Source organism: Varroa jacobsoni, unplaced genomic scaffold, assembly GCF_002532875.2.
Source record: "Varroa jacobsoni isolate VJ856 unplaced genomic scaffold, vjacob_1.0 scaffold_795, whole genome shotgun sequence".
NCBI classification, from domain to species: domain Eukaryota; kingdom Metazoa; phylum Arthropoda; class Arachnida; order Mesostigmata; family Varroidae; genus Varroa; species Varroa jacobsoni.
Window position 1 is genome coordinate 146839 of NW_019213697.1, and position 20323 is coordinate 167161.

The window sequence follows — 20323 nt, forward strand, 5'->3', positions numbered from 1 at the left end:
TAGTGCGCTGTTCTAGAAAGCCGCTGTAGCTGCTGCTAAAGCTGCAGCCGTTCTCTTGTTTTACTATGGCCGCCGCTGACTTCTCCTTCACTTTCTTGTTGTCCGTCACCAGTTCTGTCTTTGCTCTTCACCGTCAACATAATTCGAATTAGAGTTAAAGCCGTTGCCTCAGCAGCTGTAGCTGCTTCTGCTGCTAAGAAAAAAGGAGAGGAGGGCGTCGATAACGACGACAGGACGGACAACAACAATAGCAGCAGCGATGAATTGCGGCGATCGCTAGTGAGCGATATAGAAAAGTGTCCTGGCTGTTGCTGCCGCCGCTCGTGGTGGTGGTGTGTCCCCTGGCGCTTTGTTGCTGCCGCCCGGCGCGAAGCCACATCGTTATTCTTTGTTAGGCATCTATTTGTTGTTGGCCAAAGTGGTGAGCAATCCCTTACCAATGTGCGCGCAGCAGGTAAAGCGGCGAATTAACCGTGTGCCAGAGTAACAGAACGTGCTTGACAAATTTCTGCTTATTTGCTATCGTTCTTCCTTATTGCAATTGCCGTCCCTTAGTAACTGCTGTAACCGTGTTCTTTTTTGTCGTCTACACTAGTTAGTGGCAGCGGTGGGAGTCGTCAATTCATCAACAAATTAGTCAACTGGTTTAAAACAATTCGTTTCTTTTCTGTCACTGCGTGCGTGCGTGTATGTGTATTAAGCAGGGCAAGGTGAAAGTAACACTAGAAAAAAGCCACCGTTTGCAGTTTTTGGCCACCGCTCGTCCGCAAGTTCGATAAAGCAGCGCTTGCCCCTAAAGTGTTTCAAATTAAGGAAAAGTGGGCATTAGGAAAAGAATTGTGTTCGTGGCGATATTGAGATGTCGGCTGGAGAGAACACCGAGCCGCAAAAAGGCCTTCAGAACGGTGACGAAAATGCCACCGCCTCTTCTGGAACTGGCGATTCGGCGGAACAAAAGCTAAAAATTCAAGACCAAGATCACCAAACGCCGTAAGTACAAGAAAAACTTGCCTTCCTCTTTTCATGGACCTTTATGAGCTCTTTAGGTTAGATCCTGCTTTGAAAAGTCATTGTACACAAAGCAATCGCGCGTATATTTATGCACGCTTAAACAGGAAAAATATATCTTTCAACGATCTGCCCACGCTTTAGCTTAGGTCTGTCTTAGCAATACGAACAGCATAGAATCTGGCGAATATTGGTGCAACAGTACCACGATTGAAGCACGAGAGAATTTTCTTACGTACTATGAAGATAGATGATAAAAGCACAAACAGTATACCGTTGCAAGCAAGTTGAATTAGGTCAGGTTCGTGTTATGCTCTGTGCATCTTTCTGTGCATATTGAACGACATGTTAAAAAAAACCATCACAGCTTGTGTTTTTTTGGTAAGCTAAAAGAAGTCGCTCTGCTGAAGTGGTTACTTTGGATGCGTTTTTCTCGTAGTTTAATACACTTCGAGTATCGATTCTACTTTTTGACCGCTATTTCCTTTCCTTTATTCAAAAAGAACATTTTTTAGAGAACAATGTATCAAAAGTACTTAATCGTTTCAAGATCGTTGGTGGACGAAAGCGAATCGCAAAGGATCGCGGTCAATTTAGCTGGTACGTACAACCCGACAAGAAGGGTAAGAGGATAAAACCGTTTAATTTCATGAGCAACTAATCCACTTCAGGCTAGTTACATTTCTACTTCAACTGTGCAGAACTAGGCTTACTTCACATGGCCGGTCAAAATTAAGCCAATGCGTTAAACAAAGTTCCTTCAGGTGATCCTCCTTCTTGCTGATTCTTTGTTGTAATACTTTTGCTGCAACCAAAATGATATACGGCGTTTTTTATTCTCTTGTATTGCAATATTCTTTTATCGCCAGCTAATGTTGATTCCCTGCTTCTCATTTTTATGGTATCATCTTAAATTCAATGTGAGTTCTAGTATATAATAGACTGTTTCTAACTGATCTGTTCCACTAAATATGTACGGAAATTTGTACGGATAGTACCATGGCACTCTGGAACTACCCTGACATAGTAATTGTTGCGTTCAATTGCGATAAGACATTATATGTCCAATGTATAATTACTAAAAGATTTATACACGCCGGGGTGATTGATGTTTCCCGTGGGCTACGTAGAAGATCAAACGGGAGCATTAAACCAAGGGTGGATTAAATCCTCTATATTATTAAGTGATGACTACCTAGATGTTTCTTTCCATCTTGTAAGTTAAACAAACGAAGATTAATGATGATCGACGGTCATATAAAGAACTTTGCGTATGTTCACAAACCAGTTTAGGTAAGTGATCTTGCCGTTTCGAATCATATTTTACATATGAACTATACGCCAATGACAGCGTCCGAAAATAACCTAAGGGAGACGATTACGGAAATCGTACTTTCTTTTCGTTGTTCGTGTTAATCTCGACTGTTCCGTTGGATTTTCATTGGTTAATACATTATTATCATGACAGCATTTTTACAATTAGACCGCTTTGAATGTTTCGTCTGTTTATCCTGCAGCTTCGAAGGAAAACCTCACATGCCATCGTATGCAATAATTGGTTATGAATATTTCAGCTTTGTTTAAATTACGCTTTCAAAGAAAGAAAATTTGTTATATCAATTTAAAATGCTTTAGTTGGTTAGTTTTTCTTTGGAACAGTATTACACAGCGGTAGAGAAGCCTGTTACAGAAGAGCCAGCTGAAGGCCAAGTATAGAAAAAGCTTTTTGTCGCCTGTAGGATCCTGCAGTATCATAAGTGTTTTATGTGTAACAGCTAAAAAACAAACGCGGACCAGGTAACAGTACGATATGCAAGTAGTGTCCTGTTTCTCGTAATCAAGCAGTTCAATTGTCTGGGCAATGAGCGGCTCAGTCTCAAAATCTACGCGGGTAGTCGCGGATTCGAACTCGAAAGATTTCGCAAACTGAGAGGTATATTATCTTCATATGCAGTGTTTCTAAAGTATATATATATATATATATATATATATACTTCTAAACAGATTTTAAATATGGTTGAAAACAATGGAATACGATGAGCATGCAATGAAAAAATAATATTCTTTAAAGTTTGCTGTGAATAGAGCAATGTTACGCAAAATTATTGATTCAAGAATTTCAGGCCATATATTTGCATTCTTTATTCTCTCGCTGTTTCACCAAAATATAGCAGATTGAAAAAGTGACCTTATGACGTTGTTGTACGGCAGCGAAAAACTAGACATGGACCGTTCTTTTTTCCATGCTTTCACCCTGATGCTTCATTTGCTGGTCAGTTTCTTTAACTGGTGTTCAGGCAAAGGCATGTCGTGAAAGTGCCGGGAAGATCGGTCGCTACGAAACAAGTATACTAAACAGTGTAGCAATGACAGTGTTAACAACTTAATCTCACAGAAGTTAGTTTTCCTAATTTTCTAATACGAAAACCAATTTTAGGCATGCATTTTTTTATTCTAAGGTTGTCTCATCGGGCCAAGCAAACTCACAGAAAAATATAATCAAAAGCAGCCGTTTTCAAGATGACCCTTCACATATGTATCTGCAAGACAGTGCCCATGGATATGACTTTCTTTGCTTGGTATTGCGTAGTTACAATTTTCTTTGTCCCTTACAGAGCATCAGAGCTGGCTGCCGTAGAAAACCTAAAAAAGACGATGGAACTGCTTCGCATGAACCTCGCAGCGAGCGCAGGACCGGCGAAAAATCTTGCGCAGGTATGGCGTATATATATTGCGTTTTGCTGTAGGCTGTTTTTCATCGCAAAGTATGAATGTTACAAAAGCATGAACTGAAGTTTTGCATTGAGAATTTCGTTCCTAATTTTCGCGGACCAAACTGACCATTACATGCAGTTACGGAATGAGATCTTACATATATGACTCAAGCATCTTCGTTTATTAAAATATGTAGGAGTAAGTTCACTTTACCTGCGACGGTTTAGATATTATTAGTTTTACTGTAGAAATTATAATTTTGTTGTGCCATATATAATTTATTGTTATGGATAAAATTGAGCTAATATACATGGCCATTTTCCCTGCTGATGTTTAACAATAAAAGCTTCAATGTTACTTCAAAGCTGAATTCGAAAGCGATGTTGCATATAATATATTCATTGACTACTTCCAGGCCGCTGGAAAGAAATATGAGTTCTGGAGTACTCAACCGGTGCCTAAAATTGACGAGGATATCACCACTAACGAAGCTATCGACAACACTATAACGAAAGAGCAGATTCGCAAAGAACCCTACAGTTTACCTGAACAAGTTGCGTAGAACTTTTTCAAGTTATATTGGATTCTATTCTTATCTTTTTTTCGTCATTACGCCTATGTTCCATTGATTAAATTATTTACTTCTACGTATGTATAAAAGTCAACAATGTGTCATTAAACAATAGTGTGTCAATAAACAATAATTGACAACGAGGTCCTTTTTCTAAAAAAACTTATTTGTTATAATATATTTGATTAGCGGATAAACAACGAGATCTCTGTCAAAGTGTAAAATAGAACGAATCCGTAGGCACAATATTTGTAAGGAAAATTATTAATTTCTCTGTTTCAAATTTCAGTTTATTTGGTGTACGGTAGATCTGGAAGATGATGCGCAGTTAAAGGAGCTCTACCAACTATTAAATGAAAACTATGTTGAAGATGATGATAACATGTTCCGGTTTGACTACGCCCCAGAGTTCCTGAAATGGGCACTTATGCCTCCGGGTTGGTTACCCCAATGGCACGTAGGGGTGCGTGTTGCAAAAAGCGGCAAACTTGGTCAGTTGTTAAACGATAAAACCGATTACTTTATATTAAGTAATATAACAAGTAGATACTTACTTGTTTGCGATGTAGTCGTCGCTGCCGGACCGAACGAATTTTGGATGTATACGTTGTGTAATTATGCATAATGGCTACAATGATTACTATAAAAAAATCATAATAAAAGCAGTAGGAGTAACAACTGTGTTATAAATCAAATGCGCTGATTTATTCGAATAATTTATTTGCTGTTGTGTTTACAGTGGGATTTATCTCGGCGGTACCTGCACATGTCCGAGTATACGACAAGCCCGTCCGTATGTCCGAAGTGAACTTCCTCTGCGTGCATAAAAAGATGCGATCAAAGCGCGTAGCGCCTGTACTAATTCGCGAAATCACGCGACGTTGTAATATTGAAGGCATTTTTCAAGCGGCCTACACGGCGGGCGTAGTCCTGCCCAAACCCGTTGGAGTTTGCCGGCAAGTTTTCGCACCTTCATTCGCATATGCTATGCAAGAGTACTGAATTGTGCAGGACCCTTTGACAGATCAATAGTAGCGAAGCATCGACTTAGTAGTTCTATAAGGTCGAAGTATTACCTTTGTCCAATAGCTATCGTTTTCTCAGTAATCCATTAGATGAGGTGAAATTCTCGTGAATTCTCCAAGAGTAAAAGAAACAAACAAAACAGAAATGTTGTGAATGTTAAAAGGCTGGCGTATATGCATGTGGTACAGAATAATGTGCAATTATGAATGTTTTATTTTTGATGTCAAGTTAACGTTCGTTGGTACAATTGTTAGGTACTGGCATCGGTCGCTCAATCCGAGGAAGCTGATCGAGGTCAAATTTTCCCACCTGACTCGCAACATGACTATGCAACGCACCCTGAAATTACACAAACTGCCGGAGCAACCGAAGATCGCGGGTTTCCGGGCATTCAATCCAACTAGCGATGGAAAGCAGGCATTTTCGTTGCTTAGTAACTACCTAAAGAAGTTCCAACTGGCGCCACAGTTTACACTCGAGGAGTTTCTACATTGGTTTACTCCTCGGGATGGTGTCGTTGAGAGCTACGTTGTTGCCGATCGTTCAGACAAAGTGAAAGATTTTGTCTCATTCTACTCGCTCCCTTCGTCAATTATGCATCATCCGTTCCATAAAACCCTTCAAGCCGCCTACACATTCTACGCCGTCGCCAACTCAGTAACGCTCTGCGAGCTCATGTACGACGCACTTGTCGTTGCCAAAAACGTAAGTATTCTGGTTAAATAAATAGAGTTGCAAATTTGTTCATGCTTGTTTACCTTTCTAAGTTATTTTGACCATCTGATGACCATCGCAACAGACGTGATATTTTTGTTATATGTCATAATTATTGAAAATATGAATTTCATGTACATTTCCTTTGTGTAGGCCTAAATTAGTATAAGAGAGACTTCAATAATACTACTCTATTTTTCGCCAGCGTGGGTATGACGTTTTTAATGCCTTGGATCTGATGGACAATAAGGAGTTTCTGGAAGAATTGAAGTTTGGAATTGGGGACGGGAACCTCCAGTACTATCTTTACAATTGGAGATGTCCTGCGCTCGAGCCGGAAAAAGTGAGTCTGCGTCCGAGAGAATAGCCTCTAAAGGATATTGCTTTGATTTACTTGATTTACACGAAAAGGCACGTCGTAGTTACCACGTTCAGAAATCTGATCATTGGGTTTATACAGCTTTTATGTGCTGAGACAAGATAATTGGCTTAAGAGGGTTTACAAGAAAGTCTGAAACAACTGAAACAGAAATGTGCGTTCCATTTAAAATTAAAAAGGGTCTGGTTTTTCGAAAATCGAGAAAAACTTAAACATTTGTTTGGAACTATGAGTTCGTATACGTGTTCACAAGTTTATTACTATTCCAATCTAACAGCTTATTATCTACTTTGCGTTATTTGAGTGATTTCAGATTGGTTTGGTCCTTCAATGACCCGCTTTGTTGCTTGTGTTTTCAAAACTGCCCTGGTAACGTGGGCAAAAGACGGAACCAATGCGTTGCCATATCGGAGCCAGGGTTAGATGAAACACGACACGAATATTTGAAATGCACACATCCGCACACAGAAGTCTATAGCCTATCGCCATCGAGGATAGAGGTCTGCATCGGCGGGCCATGGGGGTTTGGTTAATGACTGGATTTTTAAGGAAGTTGAGTATGAAATCGCTCCTGTTCGTCTATAACTTCAATTGCTGAATATCGCACCTGTTCCACATGCTGGGATCGACCGAAAGGACCCTGATATAGTATAGGAACAAAAAGAGAAAGTTTAAGAAAATGAAGTGAAGAAAATCAGCTGAAGTGATTCTAGTGATGATCAACATGGTAAAAATGATGAGTAAAGGCAACATTATTCTTTGTTTAAATTTGATCATCGGTTGTCTACAATTTTTCTACATTATTAAGGTGATTAAGAAAGAAACGATTTTGAGACAGATATATATACAAAATAGATTATAGGGTGAGAAAACAAATGAATACTATGAATTGAGACTCTTATTAAATAAAGAAAGTTTAAGGAAAATAACCCAGCGTATGTTTCCTATGCCTTATGCCTATCTATTTTATTACTTATGATAAGGAATAAAATAGATAGGCATATTGCATTCCGCATGGATATCTGTCATGTGTTTAGATCATGAGCAAGACAACCTGCAAACTGGACGGCCTATAAGTTCTTTAGGACAACTGAATTTAAGTGACCGTTTCTAAGCTCGTATAGTCGCTTTCCAGGAGTTCTGTGTATAAAAAAACAACTTTGATATTTGTTCAGATTAAAGATTTTTAGAAATTTTTGGTTTGTTCGGTGTACTTACTCAAATCCGTTGAAAAATTAATTCCGACGTTGTTGTAGGTAAGAAATATTATCATTTGCGTACCTCTTCCTTGAACTTTTTTTCCTTTGAAATATTTCTTTTCCTTGAAAATATTTTCCATCTCGTTATAATAGGAAACAAATGGAATAATGGTATGTACGGCCTTCGAGTTTTTACGTTTGATACTGCTGTTAAGCATATTTTCAGAGTCCTACTGGTTTCCAGCGACGCTACGCCCAATTTCCAACCACTGCACCGTGGCCGGGGCCAACAGTCGTAGGCCACAAAGCTGTCAGTAAAAACCTACCCGCTCTCGTTAGTAGTAAGCTACATGGAGCGATTTATACTTAGCGTTTCTTACTCTCCAATTCCTGATTGAAATCATAGCAAGAAGTCGAAATAACGGATCGGACAAGCAAAACTTCCATTTGTTTTAATATGGTTTGTATCAAAGAATCAATAAATTTGTATTCGGAGCACGCATTGTTGTTATTTGATTCATTCCGTATCTAATCGAGATCCATGCAATGAACAGTGCGAAGAAAGAAAACACTTTTGACAAAAATAAATGCTTTTGCCATGGCCCTCGATGCAGTCGAATTTATCCTTATCGAAAAAATGTGTTTTGTACAAAACCTTAAAGCAGTATATAAGCCCCCGAGCCACCTGACGACAAACGATATTGAATTTTTCTAAAGCTCAGCATGAACTTTTGAGTATGGTATCTGACCACTTAAGAATTACGTGAATTAACGAGCGTTACTGGACACACAAATTCTATAAAAGAAATCCTGTCCTGAGTTTGCCCCGTCCGGAGTCAACAAGCTTCAAGAAGAATTTTATGTATGTTCGGGGCATCTTTAATATACTTTTCTTGGATCGTTGTATTAGGTTGGATATCAGAATATATCTTTTTATAGCCTTTCGTGAAACCCAGTAGCCCTTGATTCGGGTCACTTTTGGTTGAAGGTTGTTATAACCTACCACTAAAGTGCACTCGTATAGCATTCAAATCTTCGATAAGCTTAATAAACATTCAGAATTCACTAACACATTTTTGTCTAATACCAAGCACTTTCGAACGTTGTCTCTAGAGTGCACTGTATCGACAAAATCGTATCGAAAATAGGCTAACAAAACGCAAGTAGGGCAATCAGATAGGAATGCGAAAATATATGTGCCTCGAACAAAACGAAATATTACGAATGATGCGTCGCTTCGTCTATTATTGCAATAAAAGCGGTAACTTTACCAATCATTTTAATAAACATAATCTAAATTATTTACTACACGAAGCTGTTATACTAGTTGTATTAAAATATATTCACTTTTTCAAACAAATTAGACTTTGGACATATTTTTATTTATCTTTTAAACTACCGTTTGTTCGCTTTGCACGTCCACGTTTTCGATGGCTTACAAAACAGACAGAGTACAGTTTTCTTTCATAAAAGCAATGTGTGTGCTTGATCAAATACAACAGCAAGTTAAGCAAGGCACATTGTTAATTATGAGCTTACTGATTCTCCACAAGTATTTGGCGGTAATCGAATTCTTTTTATCCACTTTACGAGCCCTTGAAATAAGGACCTGATGAAATATGACCTTTCGAGGGTCGGCGATGGATGATCCATCGAGATAAGAATAGTTATTTTACTATGATAAATTAATTGCTGGTTTTTTCTACTAAGCAAAAGAAGCGTTCAAAACATTCTGCACTCAGTTGAGTTTTTAGATTACGCAAGTCCATTGGTTTCAATGAAACCCTAAAGGCAGCGCCCCGACCATTTGCAATGACATGTCCATATATACTGTCAAAAAACAATCACTTTGGCAAGATATAATTTACTTAACCACCAAAGGTTCCTACGAAATATATGTAATTTTGTCATAAGGTTTTGACTGCCAAATCATAGTCTTACTGAAACCTTTACATCAACGAAGAAACCGGCATCAAAACGACGGACCTCAGTCACATGTCAGTTTGTTACGTCTGTTTCAAGGTAACATATGTCAACATTCATCTAAAAAACGAAAAAAAATAGACAGCAGATTAAAATATAAGCAGTATATAGCAATTATTGCAGTGATGAAATAGGACCTAAGACCCAAGTTTAAAAAGGGTTTTGTACCCTGTTTTGATGTCGGCCCCAGTATCGCACAAACGATTCCGTGGATTGGAATATCGAAGTTAAATTTATTTTATATAATAAATATACTTTTAGTCGATTACCGAAAATGCTAGTAAAAGCGAAATCCGAAAAAAATACACCTATCTTAAGTTTATCCGCTTATTAGTTTCTTCCTGTCAACTTTATTCTTCACCCTCGAACGAATAACTTTTTTTATGTACTCACCATCAACTTATTTTTTTTTAACGAATGGCGTCAGATCGCACATTAATCAATCAAGTCACCTTATTATTAATTTATAATCTAACTAAAGTTTACAATAGTGTTTCTTATATACAATTAACAGGAGACGAGCTTACCCTCTCACACGCACGTTTCCGACTCACTGCCTCTCCTCTCTCTCTCTGTCACTTTTACGAGTTTTTCAAACTCTCACCCATGCAAATCCATTATCGCCTATTCACAGTATTCCTTCCATTCAGACACGATTTGCAGCATTCCGTTAACTCCAACGCCCTAAGTCAGTAAATCACTTGTGTGCTCACTGGACTGTTGTGTTAAGTGTTGTAATAACTGTACAAGTATATAGTGCCAGAGGCCGGTTGTGGGGCTTTTAAATGTGAAATCGGAGACACATGATCCTTTAAATTTTGATGTTACGCATAATCTTTTTGTATACATATCTAAGATTTTAAGAATACCAGGTTCAACGTGAACAAACGGTAAAACTAATCTTTGCACAAAAACCGCATACACACAGGCAAGTATAATAGCAATCATTGGCTTTTCTTTTATGTGCGTCAATCAATCGTTGTTAACTTCAAGTTTTTTTTGTCGAGGGCAGTTGTTTCCATTTTTTTATTTCAATAGCTGATTCATTTCACCGTTGATATGATACTGTATAAACCTGAAAGAATAATCAGATTCCTTGTCTCTCTCCCTTTTATATTAATAGTAATGCTGCTTGATGGTAATCGGTAACAGCAGTGGCGTGCTTGTTTGATCGTGTTTCGTTGGGCTTGCCTACAGAATTTTCGCAATTTTATGTTACCTTGAAAACTTAATTTTGCCAATTTTTTTCGCCAGTTCTTAATAATAACAACAATAATCATGGCGTATATACTCTATAATATGTTGAGTATATTGATAATCTTCATCGATTACTTACTGACCCTATATTGGTTTTAACGTGACTAATCCAATACAGTTATGGGCTGCATTCAGAGAATCACATACTTCGTTTGCGCACGCGGGTACCATTTACAACTTGTTGTTAATTTCATTGGATAAATTCTCCTTGAAACCATCTTTTTTTGAACGAAAGTGGCTTGCTGGTTTCGAAAGTTCGTTTCATATCGTATCTTCAACATTACATGGATTCATTAGGTTTCTAGATGACGCTTTGATGTACAGTAAATACACCTAGTTTCCAGTTTCTGTATGTCCCGTCCACTGACAACATTCATTTACCAACAACATTATTATAAATTCTGTTCTTGGCTTTATTTGCCACCAGATTGGCCACCGGCAGACGCTGGGCCGTCCAGAATAGACCCTCGGGAGCCATTTACAGTTGTTAAGCTTGCTGACGTTCCTGTGATGATAGTCGCATGTAGCTGTTGCTGCTGTTTGCTTGAAAAGAAATGTTTCGGTGCAAATAACTGCAACCGGCGAGCACTCGTATATAGCTCGGACGATGAAACTAGGCCAAATTCGAGCAAATTTGCTAAATGCAGCAGCAAGTTCCTGTAAAGATGTTGCGCCATTATGGCAGCACCATGTTTCTCTATAAAGGTAGCGACGGCATGGGGTACGTGGCAGTCCGCCACGGTGCCCATTCGCATGACATGAAGATTCCACATTTTCATGAGAAGCTTCTCACCATCATTCACGTCAGTGAACTCGTCCAGCATACGCTGAGTTTTTTCACGCAGCCATGGTGGATCATTTTCCCTCTCGCTATCATAATCGAACTCCTCGGGCTTAATCGGCATACACGTGTGCGAATGGAAGTATGCGCGATTGTGACCAACCGTAGCGCCCATTTTTAGCCCGCCACCGCTTAGACCTAGACCGAGCTCTTCTTGGTAGTCTTGTAGAAACTCGGACAACGTCGGAAGAGGTCGTTGTGGGCGGCACACCATGAAGTACGTGATAGGTGTACGCCGTAGTGGAAATTGAGATCCGCCATTTGGTCCACGTCTTACCAATCGTTGCGGGTTACCCATGTAGCTTCCGTCGTATGCGTCGTTTACTGACACATCGATCTTGGCACCTCCCCGATATGGCGTATAGTTGAAATTGAACCGCGAGTGACAAAGCTTCAAGTGCTTGAGTAGTGAGTAGAGTCTACGACAGTCGACATAGCACCATGGGCAACGCAGATCTCCTCGCGCCTCGGTGATTTGCCGGCTATTGCTTTGAAAGATGAATTGGTAATATACGTGCGTTTGCCGACGCTCCTGAACGACAGGTGATTGAGCCACCGTTTCCTTTTTGACCTCTCGTCGATCCTTTGAGGGTTGGCATTGTTTACGTATGTCATCATTTCCCCACGATAGATTCAATTCAAGGGATGGAATCTCGTGAGGAAGTGCCTTTAAGGCGGTGTTAGCCGGCACTGTGACCCAGTGTGTGGAAGTAATATTCTGAGGGACATGCTCTCGTAGTAAAATTTTATAATCGCCCTCAGCTAGTTGGCACTGCCCCGTCTCATCGTAAATCACTAATTCTCCGGTAAGTGTTAACATGACACAGCTTCTTTTTGGGGTGCTTTCCAGCGAACTTTCAGTGTCGGTGGCTTCTGAATCAGACTGGTCATCTGAGTCGATCGAATTCTTGCCCGTGTGCGTCTTGTTTAAAAGGCTATTTTGTGGTTGACGAAGAGATAGCACAAACAATAATGTAAATACACAGCGCTTCGACGGGTCTTGAAGCGGGTGAAACGCTTCTTCGGGAATAGTGACTTCGCCAGATGCTGCGGACTGGTTTCGGCGTACGATACAGGAGTGCGTGAAAACCTGGACACAGAAAATTGTTTCACAAAATGTGTTAAACATATGAAACGACAGACAACTACCTAGCGACGTTTTAGTGTTAACGCGCTTTCTGACTTCACAAGTTCGTTATAGTAGTTTTCTAGGTTATGATAGGAAAATTTTAATTTTATTTTGGCTTTTCTCTTGTTTGAATGTATCTTAGTGGTAAAATAGTTATGAGAGCTAGCTGTTAAGTTTATCAGGGGTGTTTTATTCAACTAGAGTTTGCCCCGCACCAAAGACCAAAAATTGTTAGGGTACTTGAAAGAAAATTTCGAATGTCTGGAATGTAATTCTTGTGGTGCTTTACAAAACGAAAGCTTCCAATGACTTTTAAATAAAACACAACTGCAACAAACTCTGCGACATTTCTGCATATGTATCATAGCCAATGGAGTTGTTATAGGACGCTAAATAAATAGTAGGGCCAATCCCTTAGCTGGCGAATGGATATTTGACAACCTATAAAAGCAATATTTTTTATTTTGTTGGATACTTTAGATACTTGCCGGGCCAGCTTTTGATTTTAAAGATACACTTTTGAGCTCAGCTAATTAACCTTGAAAAGAATAAACAACACTTATTACCTTTGCTACATGGCCTGTCTTCGAGTTATTTGCTTTGACCACTGCCATGTTAAGTTCAACACTATCCTGAATTGCTGATCCATCGCGGACGCCTCCCAATTGAAGTCGAAGAGGTCCAAGGGTGGGCAATTTCCGTTGTAACGCTCGGTCTAGTAAAGTATCTACTCGAAATTGCTCCCTCTTCTCTCGAGCGGACATCGGGCTCTGAGCACCAGAACCTTGCGTTGGCATTGACGGGCTTTTCGGCATGTAAGTTAAACTCCGTTGTAAGAAGAGTGGCTGGAAAAATAGCGATAACACACTTAGGACAACCGTAAAATAACACATACATATGTTTTCCTAGATAAATAACTGACACCGTTTAAAACAATACTTCCAATTTCCTATGCTTCGATTGCTTTTATACCATGAAAAAAAGTTTAAGATGTATCGGATGTATATTTAAAGTTACAAAATATTTCGTAAGACATTTTCGTTGTTTGAACGCCTGATCGCATCCGTTTTATGAGTGTTCAACATTCAGAAATATAGTAGTGTTAAGGAGGCAGGTTGAATGCAGATTTTAAGCAGACAGTCTTCGGGCAGTTGATAGGACAGATGAAGGGTCCACTCACGTGTCAGCAACTTTTATTAGATTACACAGAGTGGCGTGTTAAAATTAGGAAAATCTTCAGTGAGCTGCTTACAGTGACACGCATATTCTGCAGGTCATGCAAACAGAGCATTTATCCATTACTCTTGGTACCAGAAAAAAGCCGCTTTTTTTCTGAAACAAGACAACGAGCTCATCATATAATTCCTAACGGTTAGCTATTTTAAAACAATCTGCGCCTTTTTGCATTTTCTGAACTGCCAATGCATGTTCTTACTTTTGGTTCAAAACTTTATTCCGCTAGAATTTTTTTGTTTGTAGCGTATCTGAGAAAACTTCACATCTTCTCATATTGTTTGACGCACGGGTACTATAAAGAAGAGAGTTATTTGCGGATTAAGCAAGGAGGAGGAGGGGAGAAGGAAGGAAGGCTAGTTAGTGGTCTAGGTCCCGATATGAAGCTGTAATCGCGGAGGACGGTGGGTGCGTCAAACAAACGTCAACAACACTTGTCCCACATACAAAAATTTTGGGTTTTTGTTTACGTCTAGTTTTAGAAACAATGCGTGAGAGAGATCCTCGATTTGGACGCGCCATTCAGTGTATGTTCCCACATTTGTGAGGTTTTTGCCCCCGGTACGCATTATCTGCATTGCGCCAACCCGAACTCTATTACAGTATATCGGCACGCTAGAACGTTTATCGTATGTACTTTGGGCATTCTATTTGCTGGCACACTTTAAATTGACTTAACGCGGTAGTTACCGAGAATTTGCATAAATTGTGCTTAACTAGGTAACTTGATCACCACACGACCCATCGTGGATTCAACAACTGTTTAGCATTCGTAAGACCCCTTTTTGAATGAAGGCGTCTGTTCTATTAGTTAAAATACGATTCTTCCATTGTAAACGGGCTTTTCTACACTAAAATATCCACTTTACTTTTTTATATGACAAATAGGTTACTCAAATGCTTCTGTAATACATATATAGTGTTTTTCCGTCTTTTCTGGCACATTTTGTATATCCAACCTCTACTGAGAGATCTATTTTTTTTAAATACAAAGGAGAATAAGTCAACATATTATAATTAAATGATTAGTATTACTCCCCATATTTCCCTTATTTGTAACGCGTGCTGTGACAAATCATGTTTATTTGCTTTAATAATATATACTTGGTTAATCCTCGTCACACTTAACGCAGCTGCTAATTAACCCAGTGCAATACGCTCCTCGTCAACTTACACCGGTGATTATAAACGTAGGTTAGCTTCTTTTAAGACCAGTAAAGATATATCAACATTACATGGATAAACAATTGATAGACGGAATGTAGAATATCGTGATACGTTCTGTACCGTCGTCATATACTTTTAATGTACGATTTTATAAGAAAATACGTAAACCATAACCAAGCCTGGTCAGCAGCTAAATTTACCGCCTCGTGGCTTTCATCAAGGACGAACTATTCCGAGAAACACGTCCTTGTCTGTTGCCAACATTCAGCTCTGCGCGATAGTTGTTAAATGATCAGCAGGAACATACTAGTGGCGTGTACCCAATTCGCCCAGATGAAGCTCTGCTTCTTACCGAGGCGTTGAAGCGGCTAGTATAACGCCACTACTGTGATAACTACTGCTACTACTTCTAGCTAACTATAGTCAAATGTACAATAACGCGACCAACATCCCCATCACGGCAAGCACATCGAAAAGGACAACTTAGCAAACGCAGCACCGACTTCGTGGCTGATTCTGCTGGGAGAAGCACAACCAGCAGGGGCGCCTTAATGACAACAGTCGAAAGTAAAGAAATAGACGGACGAAGAAAAAATAAGAAAACGGTGTTATCTCTTGTCGTTAGTTATCATCGTTGGGACGATGTCAGAAAATTCGTGTCAAAAAATTGTTTTTTTTCTCAGTAATTATAAACGTTAAAATATATGCGTTTTTATTGTAGGTATGAGTTCTGTGTTTTTTTCTGTAAAGACTGTGAACTCAAATATCGAAAAATACCAGTAATAGTAGAATGTCAAATCCAGTGCCACTCAACCCAACTGGAATTATCATTCTCGAAACGGCTGACCAGTGCAAACATGGTTTAATAAGAATAAATTCCCGATTAACTGATGAATGGCAACTGATCGAACCCAAGCACGAAATCACCCATATGTGCATTACTTCAAGATTCACAACACAAATCAGAAGCACAACATCGTACACGGTTATAGAGCCGGTACTGAAGAGGGCGCAGTGGCTACTTCCTGCTCTATTTGTTCAAACGGAAAAATTTTTAAAAGGATGCCAAGCAAACATTGGTGTCAAGTTTATTGTTGAATTAAATTGATATGATCAATTAGTACAACACGCGTTAATAAAACCAGTAGCAAAAAATACGCCATAAACTTCTTAGAACACAAACCCATTTGCTATATGCTCTTTTCGGCTACTGTTTTTCTGTGGCGCGCACTATATAACGTCTCGTTTTGTATTGATATGAACTGTGCGCCCAAAAACGACCGATGTTCGTTGACCCTTTACGTTCTTCCGCGCGTTCTGACCTTTGAATTCTGTTTGTCGGTCGCCATACCATTTTTTATTCTGGCTGGAGATGCCACCACATAGAACGTATACAAACGGATCATGAACACAGACCGTTGCGGCCGTTTCTCCCAAACATTTTTTCGTCAGGCTTTTTTGTCTTCGGTAATTTTGAATGTACCGTATAGAATGCAGACTGTATCCGTTAGGGCGTTGTGCTACTACGCCAATGCTGATTTCATAAGACAAGATATTCGAAGCAATGTCTTGCTTATAGGTAGGTGCTTCATTTAATATCATCTTACAAGGATAGAGGACTGGAGCGAGCATTAAGTTTCGCATGAAACGATTCGATTTAACGTGTGTTAGCATTTGCGAACAGTAGAATTATATACACCTATAGTTATAAAATACGTAAGAAAATAATTGTTCTTGATAACTACGATAGGCAATATTATTCCAATAATATTAATCCATTATGATCAAGTACTTACCAACACCATGTGCCGCGTTCGAAGGTATCTGTAGATCTGCGTTGGCTCTGAAATACATTATATTTCAACTCCATGTCAGAGAAAACATCATACAAATACATAATATCATAAGAGATCTCAGGGTTATTAAAAACAATGAAAAACTTTTCTATATCGCCATTCTACACAAATGCACACACTTTACTGTCACCACTCCCAACCTGAGGCAACTACACCCCTCACGTTCGAAACCAGGGACTTAGCCGTGAGCGTGCTTAGTTTGTCACCATGCTTTGTTCGAATACACAAAGCATAACGTCCATATTTCTTCTTGGCTTTTAAGGTTAGTTAGAACAAAGTTGTCATTCTGATTATTCTTTTTTAGCCTGTTGCGTCTATCTACTACGTCAATTCTATTTATCTACGTTGTATGACCGAGCAAAGAGCTGTTGTATAAGGGGCTGATGGATAAACGACTCACTTTCAAATGCCTGTAGAAATAGCTGATGCTCTGTAAGTTGTTCCGCTGGAACTTTTCTTCCATTAGATGCATTGCTGCTGCTACAGCCACTAGTGTTATTATTACTATTATTATTATTCGTCTCAGCAGCAGCAGTGACGGGTGTAGTTCCAGCTCCGACGGAGGTTCCAGTGTTGTTGCCGCTGCTGCTGCTGCTGCTGTTGACGGGGGTGATGGAGGAGGCAGTTGTTGTAGTGGCGCCGGTGGTAGTAGTGGTAAAATTAGAGGTAGACGCGCGTTCCACCGGCCGCGCCCCCCCAGATCGTCCATCCGATTTCCTCGGCGCCATAACAAGTCACTCCAAGTGTGCGCCAAGTCTCAACGGATTGGCAGCACACGAACGAAGCAACTCACAGAATACGGACGTTCACAAGCGCACGCAGATAGACAGCGAGGAAAAATCCACCGATTTGCACAGCGGTGATAATGCTGCATCAATTTTCTACACTAGAACAGATCTGCCCATGTGCCGCTTCCCTATCTACTCCATACCATACCAGCACTTGCGGAACATAACAGCAACTGTTCGGAGGCAACACCGCCAAGAGCAGCAGCAGCAGCAGCAGCAGCTGCTGCTCTCGCTGTCAGCAAGCAGCAGCCGCAACAGTGGGAGTACAGTTTTCACTCCTCACACGACGGTTATCTACTGCTCCCTTGTGAGCAAGTTATGAAACTTTACTGCTGCTGTTGCTCCGTTGTTGTCGTTATTAGTATTGCGGCACGGAATCGCTACATCGTGTGCGGAACTAACTGGGTTCACTGCTCGTTGATTCACTCCAACTACAGTTGTGCTATGAAGCACGGCGATAGACGACAGATCGATGAATAACTGGCCAGGACGAATAGTGCGAGTGAACCAGGGGACAGAGTTAAATAATCAGCATGCACACACATACACAAGGGAAAAATGGCTCATACAACGCTCTCGACAGGGACTCAGATAAGGGACAGCACACTAAGTGAGACAAATCAACGGAAACGACGGTGACGGCGGCAGCGGCGGAGGCGGCCAATGGCAAAACGATTGGCCGCGGCGACCGTGATCGCACGCTGCAGCACCTCAACCAACTCTGTACTACTGCCCCTGCGCCTCGCACAAGTCAAACTGCTGCTGCTGCTGCAGGCAGGTGTGCCGTCGCCGCACAAGTAGCAGGAGCACAGCACGAATCACAGCAGCACCGCCGCACTGCGTGCTGTTAGCAGCCAGCGGCGCCAGCAGAGTTAGCAGACGACAGCACCATTGACAACAAGAAAGGCCGAGGCGAATGTAGCGCGGATCAACCAGGCGAAAAGCAACGGAAGCCAATCTATCCGTCACCACTACCTTTCGAACTATCGAACTATTGCAAACAATTAACAACAGACATGGCAGCTGGTGCGGCAGCAAGAACCGATAGAAAAAAAAGTAGCGAGCGGCCCAGTGGAACGCGAATCTGCACCGCGTTAAGAAAGCAATTATGGCGCCAGCAGCAACAACGGCATCTTTCACTCTCGCCCTCTCTCGCGTCCAACTTATTCGTACGAATCCTTTATGATTAGCAGCATTCCATACAGCTGCGCTCCGCCTGCAGCTTCAACGACTCAGGCTGTGCGAGCGGTGAAGAGCAATTCAAACGGAGTCAAGGTTTGGCAGTTACCTAGGAAAGAAGTCACTGGCTGAAGTGGGTTAGGCAAGTGATCATACAGCAGCTAGACGACGACCGCCACATCAGTGAGGGACATGTAGGGTGGAATGGAAGAGAGGGATCTGCGTTAATGACGACGACAACAACAACAGCCATTAAAGTGATGGTAGATAGAGCTGTACTCAATTTGGCCCTTAAATATCCGTTTTTATGTCTCAGAAGAATATGAGTCTATGGCAATTTGCTCTCCTACTTCGTAAATATTGACGAGGTCCCATTAGAGCTACTGGCCAAAAAAGGGAGAGCTGGAGAATAGAAACCATCTATGTTCTTGAAAACTTGGTTGATGAGGGTGAGAGGTCTATTTTCTATTTCGCTATACAAAGTGTGTACAGCAAAGGGCACGTCGCACGGCGTAAAAGACTAAGATCTCAGTAACATTCAGAAGAAACTATAACTATACCTTACAGAGCATTGCGTAAAACGAATTTTAAATTGTAGATAGAGCGACTATGCCCTCGATGGGAGCGAAGGGGAGAAGTAAAAGCAACAACACAGTGTGGGCTTAATCCGCTGACTTGACAGACATCAGAAGGAAGTTGCTCGTGCAGAGCCTCTCAAAATCTACCAGGTGCCCTATTTTCTATTTGCCAAGAAAATCGTCGGGATTAGGGAACCGTGAGTCAAAAATATCTTTGCTGGCTGAAGCCCTTGGATTTATATTAGCGACAAAATGTTTAAGAAGGCAAAACGGGCACAATACCTGTTGTCTACCGTTATAACTTCACTTGTACTGAATTTATGAAAGCTGTGCTCAGAATTGTAAGTTACTTATGATAACACAAAGAAAGAAGTGGATTTAATAGTAGTTCAATGCATCCGTTCATAAAGTGCGAAATGCATGTGATGTAATTGAGGGACCATCATCGATATAATTCAATTGCCATGAAAGACCGAGGCTTTGCAATTTTCTGAGCATAATTTAATCAGAAGCAGGAAATGAAAAAAAAAACGAAAAAAGGAAAGCTCAAATTATGTTATAACTTACGTTTATACTACCGCGTTATAGTGCTTCCCATATTAGAACTTATCTACGTTTTTTGGCGAGTGGCTTCTCACATTCTATGAATGTAATCAGTTACGGACTAATCATTTTGTTTAATATAAAAAACAAACACACC

General features: G+C 40.4%; 2 protein-coding genes across 4 annotated transcripts; one reads left to right on the top strand and one right to left on the bottom strand.

Annotated features, from left to right (window-relative positions):
* Positions 1-10: 10 nt before the first annotated feature.
* Nmt (N-myristoyl transferase) lies at positions 11-7342 on the top strand. 3 transcript variants are annotated; one of them, XM_022839309.2, is made up of 9 exons: positions 11-454; positions 705-990; positions 3624-3723; positions 4139-4276; positions 4584-4785; positions 5034-5250; positions 5575-6025; positions 6240-6377; positions 6727-7342. In XM_022839309.2, the coding sequence occupies exons 2-9, from the start codon at positions 860-862 to the stop codon at positions 6745-6747; spliced, it is 1398 nt and encodes a 465-aa protein (XP_022695044.1). In that variant the 5' UTR covers positions 11-454; positions 705-859; the 3' UTR covers positions 6748-7342. The 3 variants fall into 3 exon arrangements, with proteins under 3 accessions (XP_022695044.1, XP_022695045.1, XP_022695043.1); XM_022839310.2 differs by having other exon boundaries at positions 11-421; positions 702-990; XM_022839308.2 differs by having other exon boundaries at positions 11-421.
* A 2566-nt stretch (positions 7343-9908) lies between these two features.
* Su(z)12 (Polycomb protein Su(z)12) lies at positions 9909-20191 on the bottom strand. Its single transcript, XM_022839307.2, has 4 exons — positions 17479-20191; positions 17019-17065; positions 13389-13667; positions 9909-12783 (listed from the first exon to the last, which is right to left on the bottom strand). Exons 1-4 carry the CDS (start codon positions 17804-17806, stop codon positions 11266-11268), a joined length of 2172 nt encoding a protein of 723 aa, XP_022695042.1. The 5' UTR covers positions 17807-20191; the 3' UTR covers positions 9909-11265.
* Positions 20192-20323: the final 132 nt, after the last annotated feature.

What these genes read in the sequence shown, in the direction of transcription:
- Nmt (XM_022839309.2), top strand. Translation starts at nt 860, where the DNA reads ATGTCGGCTGGAGAGAACACCGAGCCGCAAAAAGGCCTTCAGAACGGT. An exon ending in CGGCGAAAAATCTTGCGCAG is followed by an intron (nt 3,724 to 4,138) that starts GTATGGCGTATA and finishes GACTACTTCCAG; the next exon opens with GCCGCTGGAAAGAAATATGA. An exon ending in AAACCCGTTGGAGTTTGCCG is followed by an intron (nt 5,251 to 5,574) that starts GCAAGTTTTCGC and finishes TACAATTGTTAG; the next exon opens with GTACTGGCATCGGTCGCTCA.